The 6,000-nt window shown below is 37.9% G+C and overlaps 1 protein-coding gene across 6 annotated transcripts in view; it reads left to right on the top strand.

Moving 5' to 3' along the window:
- The first annotated feature begins 229 nt into the window (after window positions 1-229).
- Window positions 230-6,000, top strand: part of CCDC181 (coiled-coil domain containing 181) — a 28,381-nt gene continuing 22,610 nt past the window's right edge. For 5 of the 6 annotated variants that reach the window (XM_029933060.1, XM_029933059.1, XM_029933058.1 and 2 more), the window contains exons 1-2: window positions 230-334; window positions 5,042-5,181. In XM_029933060.1, the coding sequence (XP_029788920.1) occupies window positions 5,065-5,181 (117 nt within the window). In that variant the 5' untranslated portion in view covers window positions 230-334; window positions 5,042-5,064. Of the gene's footprint in view, window positions 335-438; window positions 523-5,041; window positions 5,182-6,000 lie in introns of those variants that run through there. The other variant, XM_029933057.1, reaches the window with a different exon arrangement.

Genomic DNA, 6,000 nt, shown 5'->3' with positions numbered 1-6,000 from the left:
TGCCTCGCTCCCTCGAAACTTGCGCGTGAAGCGTGCATTTATTGCCTGTCTCCTTGGCAACCGCAGCCCGATAGGTCCTTGGCAGGCACCTGGAAGAGCGCCGGGAGGCGCAGGTGTTCTCAGGCAGGCGTCTGCGCCTGCGCCGGCCCACCGCGCCCTCGTGGAGGCCCGGATGGAGGACGCGGAGACGCGCCGTTGCTATGGCACCTGGGTCCTGGCCGCCGAGGGAGCAGGTGTTGGGGTCTCCCTCGCCTCACTGTCAGAGCTTAGAAAGAGAAGGAGAGGAGAACTCCCCAGGCCATCTCTGTGACCCCAGCCGCTGCATCTTACACAGGCAGGAGGGGATACAGAGGGAGAGAAGGGAAGGATGATGTGTGCAGATATGCGTGGTGGAGGGTATTTATAGAGGGGACGGGGGTCAGACGTCTGCGACATCTGGGAGGAAAAGTGCTTAGAAGAAGAGAGCGAAGACGTGGGCGTCTGTTTCCGGCGAGTCCCGGGGCCAGCGACCCTGCGGGGGAGGTCTGGCAACACCTCGCTTGGCTTTGTATGAGGGAAAACCTCATTTTTGTCATTTTCTTTCCCGTCCCAAAGTTCTCATCCCTGGGAGAAAAAAAAGGCATTCCTGAGGTGGTAGCTTCCATGAAGAGGCTTAGGTATTCATTTAGGCGATGAGACCTGGGAACCCTGGATACAGATTAGAATTATCACCTAATGTTTGTGAAATATTATTTATTGTCATACTTTGTGACAGTTTTTTTTTTCTTATGGGATTACAGTTTGGAAGGATGCAGCAGGAAGAATGGGCAAGGTGGTCTCATGATGTCTTAGGGATTAGCTTTTGCTCAAGTACTTATTTTGTGTTAAAACAGCGTGTCTTGGACGTTCTTTCGATTCTCTTCGATTTTAAACAAGCGTATGTTCAAAAGGCTATGTAAGAGTGGGGTCCATGAAAGAGAGGAAACTATTTCCGAATGCCTGAATCCTGACAGAAAGTTGACAAAAGCGTCCACATACAGGCTTAGCTTAGACTCACACTAAAACATCTGCAGTCACATACCCACATGGGATTTAGCAGACACCCAGGAGGAAGGAATTAATTTCTCTCTCTCATTATAGTTAACCTATTAAGAGGGTGGTTCTTATCCAAGCCACTTACATAGATTTTTTTACTGCTGATAAACACTGAAATTTAAATGTGTGAAACTCACAAGGAGTAAGTGGTAGGGATTCAGTTTGTGTAAAATGTGTTTTTGTTCCAGTATGTTGACTGTGCGCCATATGGCCAGTACCCTGGGGACGATGATTAAAAGAACTGAAAGGGATTGGATATCCTGTGACTCATTTGAAAAAGGCTTAAGGGACTTGGTAACAAGAGTTTATGATTTATGTTCTTTGTTTACTTGGCAACCAGCCATGAAATTTTTGAAGGGACAGGAAACGAATGGCGGTACAAATTTAATTCATCTTCCTTTATTTAGAGTCACTTCAAACTGTGGCTTATTGTCTTTTTAATGATTGCATTACAGTATGACTTAATAACACCTAGTATGTTTAATTTTTTCATTTTATTTTTATTGATTATGCTGATTCTATCTTTTAGTTTTAAATTTGAGCTTTCACATGGGTGAGATTCTTTGTAAATAAAAAAGCACAACTACGGAAGTCCTCAGGCAACGATTTGCTTACAAACTCAGAACTATGTTTATTATAAAATTAAAGGAGAGCACTGAAGATTTCCATTGACATCTTATTCTCACAATTAGTTATGTAACCTAAACATCTTAATCAATAAATTCCAAGATCCCTGTTCTGAAAAGAAAGCTGATTATGCTAAGGCACTTGGGACTGTGAAAACCAGTATTGTTGCTCAAAGTATTTTGGGTCACAGTGAGTTTCGGGGTGTTCTTATCATCTGTGGCGCCCTTACTTTTAATTAGTAGATAGTTAGACATAACAGTTGATGTGGTTTAGCCTGTCTTGTAGCCAGGCAGTGGTAAATAAACTCACTCTGAAGTATTGGTTTGGTTTCTCTAGGTTACATCAAAATATTATTGCTCTCAAGCTTTGCTTTACAAATTACTGAAACCTTACTTTGAGTTCTTTAAGAAAGTCTACTTTGTATTCTTAGTTTAAAAGAAAAATTGTAATCCAATGAATACATTGGAAATCGTTATAATTATCAAGTTGATAAATTAGATGGAATGATTTGCATTCATGTACATAAAACTAACTTTGTCTTGAGAAGGGGAAGGGTACCAATACCAAACACCACGCTAAGGAAAGATGACATTTAAATGAAACAGACCAGAATTTTTTAAGTCTTAGATTTAAAAGGCCCCGATCATATGTTTTAGATTAAGTTTATCATGATATTATGCATTTCCTTTTAAATTCTCTGGCTTTTCATGACTTGGCAGTTATTTGCTAATTTGCAGCCTATTAAAAGTTGAAAATAAATCTTAGGGGTCCTCCAGCTTTACAGTTTTTGCTAAAGGTCTTTGTCATTGACAGGGAATGCAACACTTCTAACAGGCAGCTCACTTCAGGACAGGTTTGCAATGTAAATTCTGTTTTAAATTGCCAAAAATTTGTCCCTGTGTTTCCCTTGACTGTAGTTTTTCTATTTGAAATTAACTAAGTCCAATCTTCCTTTAGCCGGAAACCATTTGAATAATGCAAAGCACGTGTCAGGATTCTCATGTTTTGTCTTCTCTAGAATAATATTCCTAGGGAATTCCTCCTCCTCCGAGTCTGGTTTTCAGGCGTTTTACTCGCAAAGCTACCCTTTTTCCCTTCCTTCTCTTGTTTCCTCCTTCCTCCTGTTTTGCTAGCCTCTGAATGTGTTCAGCTTGTCTTCTGTCTTTACAGTGCAGCCCAGGAAACTGGATGCGGTGCTTCATGCTTTCTGTATGTCTCACCCACAGTCTCAGCCTTGCAGTTTATGTACGTTTTCAGTGTCGTCATCATCCTTTTAACTCACTGGAACCGACTGCTCACTAAAACCTACTAAAAGGTTTCTTACACACAGTATTGAAAAGCCTCACCTCTTCACTTTGCTAGTGCTCCTGCAACTAATGGGAAGGTGTTCTCTCATGTGCTTTCACTCTTATTAGATGGCAAACCATGGAAGGAAAATAATGTACATCTCCCTCTAGTAAAATTGGCACCAGGTTAGGTAGTCTAGTCATAGGTTCACAGATAGTAAAGTGAAGCCAGTGGCCAAAACAAAGCTTGTGGATAGTTTATTAATTCAGACAAAATCTCTCTCATTTTATATCCTAAAGAAATAGGTTCTTGACCTCCAAAAAGGGTTTTAGGCAACTTGTTCTTACTGAAGGCACAAGAGATGGCTCCTAGGTATAGAAACAGGTATACAGACAGGGTCCCAAACACTTGACGATGAGATTTCTATAGTTCTTTTGAAACTGGACCTAAAATTCTATGTACATTTAGAGAGCACTGTTCTTTCTGTTTTTGCTTAATAGTGGAAAATGTGCAGATTATTATATATTTCCATATTTATGACCATTAGATCTACATAAAGTTTTCCCACAACCCTGTTTTTTGAACAGATAATCTGACATCAGACTGTCCCCTTCTCCTTCCAGATTCTTCTCCAGAAACACATTATGTTCAGGTCACACTGGACAATTTTGTGTACTTCCATGTTTGTTTCCTTTTTCTCATGTTGTTCTTTGTCTGAAATAACTAAAACTCTAGTACTCCGTATTCCAAGCCTGTCTCAGCTTGAATTTGGTATTTCCAGTTTTAGACAGAGTTAATTGCTTTATTTTTCTTTTCATAGTTCTTTATATCTATACCTGTATCTATCTACCTATCTATCTTTATTCCATTTACATACATTTTTAAATTTCTTTTTTTATCTACATTAAAAATTTTTGGGTTTTGTTTGTGTTTGTATTCTGTACCACACTGGACACACCTCAGGGGCATAGGTCTACCCTAATCTTCTTGGGAATGTATATAGGAATATTATAGGTGGTCAACAAAGGTTCATCAAAACTGTACATATATACACATATATACGGTATGCTCACATGCATATATGGACACATTATAGGTGAAGATTTATCTCCTTTTATTTGAAAAATTATAGACAAAACAATTGGCAGGGCTAGGAACTGACCTCAATCTTTAGCTTTGTTCTCTTAAAAATGACTGAATTTATACACCATTTTCATAAACACTAACTTTCACCAGACCTCCCTATTTATTTGTCACTGTTACTGGATAGTATTAGGCATCACATTTTTTTTAATGAAAAATATAGTTCATAGAGTTGAAAACAGTTTGACTTCTGTGGAAATTAATATTTACCATAGTTGAAAGTCAAATGTCACTTAATTGAAAGTTCTCAGATCACAAATTATAACTATACCCTATAAACCAGTAGAAAGATTGAAAAATTGAGGATAGGAAGTAATATTCAGGTTCCCCTCACTATTTGAAAGTTTGCTTTATGCTTCTTTTACAAAAGACCCACATTTGTACCTGTTTTTGTTCACTGAATGAAATCTGAAGAGGATTTTTGCTTTTATGAAACGGTAATTGCTTCTTTGCTTTAAGCCATGTTGACTTTCAAAAGGTTTCATTGGAATGCTCTGCTTTTAAAGAGCAGTGGAAACCTGTATTTGTTTTAATTTCAACATAAGAAAATGTTAATGAGTATGACTTAAAAGCTGGGTCATCTGCTCTGACCTGAGCAAGGAGTTTTAATGATTGGCAGGGGATGTGGAAAATCCTTCCCTAAGCCTCAGATAGTCTTCTTATCCACCTTTTTTAGTCTCCTTGTAAATGAGGGTTTCAGGAATTGGGTGGAGGGGGATGGTTTTCAGAGTGGATGTCTAAATGTCAATGTCTAGCCATTGAAGGTCTCTCAAGGTATACAGATATATGTTTATTTGGAACATCTCATGCTTTGTGTTTCTGTGTGCTGGTTAGCTTATTACATTAATTTCCATTCTCCACTCTACCCCTAAAATGGACATAACATACCTTATCTTTTTAAATCTTACAGCATTATTCTTCAACAAACAGAAAATGGATGAAAATAAAGATATGGACTCAAAAGAAAGTGGAGAATATGAAGATGACTTTGAAAAGGACCTGGAATGGTTAATCAATGAAAAAGAAAAAAGTGGTGCCAGCATAATAGAGGTAAATATAAATTACCAAAAGTATTCATAATGATACATTAACAAACTGCTTTGTAATTTTTTAAGAGTTTTGCATATATTATGTCCTCTAAACCTCCCCAAATTCCTTTAATATGCACAGAACAAGTACCATTATTTCTACCTTAGAGATGAGAAATTGAGACATTAAGAGTTTATATGTTGTATCCTATGGTGAGAGATAATTAGCAAGAGAACAGGGATTAAGTTAGCACTTAGTAAAGTTTAAATTATAGTTAAAAATAGGAGTACCTGGGTGTCTCAGTCAGTTGAACTTCTGACTTCAGCTCAGGTCATGATTTCGCTATTCATGAGTTCAATCCCTGCATTGGGCTCTGTGCTGACAGCTCAGAGCCTGGAGCCTGCCTTGTATTCTGTGTCTCCCTCTCTCTCTGTGACCCTCTCTCGCTCATGCTGTCTCTCAAAACTAAATAAGTGTTTAGAAAAACTAAAATTATAATTAAAAATTATAATTTGTAGAATATAAATAAATGATTTATTGCATCAAAAATAAAAACAAGTACAATTAATTTCTACTCTGTATAAACTTGGGGAAAAGCATGGAGTTCTACTTTTAATATAAGTGAAAATAAAGCAAATCCTCAAAAAACATGGTCTTTTGGCTAATATTTGAAACCTTAAGACTGAATTAGCTCTTCATGGGAATGTATATAGAGAAAAATATGTAGAGAGTCAAAATTGAACCATAGGAATACTGTAGAAAAAAGTGGAACCATTAAACATGATCATACCCTATTTATCAGACAGAAGGGAAATCCGGGAAAATGAACCTGTTCCTGGA

Source organism: Suricata suricatta, chromosome 3 (genome assembly GCF_006229205.1).
Source record: "Suricata suricatta isolate VVHF042 chromosome 3, meerkat_22Aug2017_6uvM2_HiC, whole genome shotgun sequence".
Classification (NCBI taxonomy): Eukaryota; Metazoa; Chordata; class Mammalia; order Carnivora; family Herpestidae; genus Suricata; species Suricata suricatta.
The sequence above is the reverse complement of the archived record's forward strand: the minus strand, read 5'-3'. Positions and strand labels throughout refer to the sequence as shown.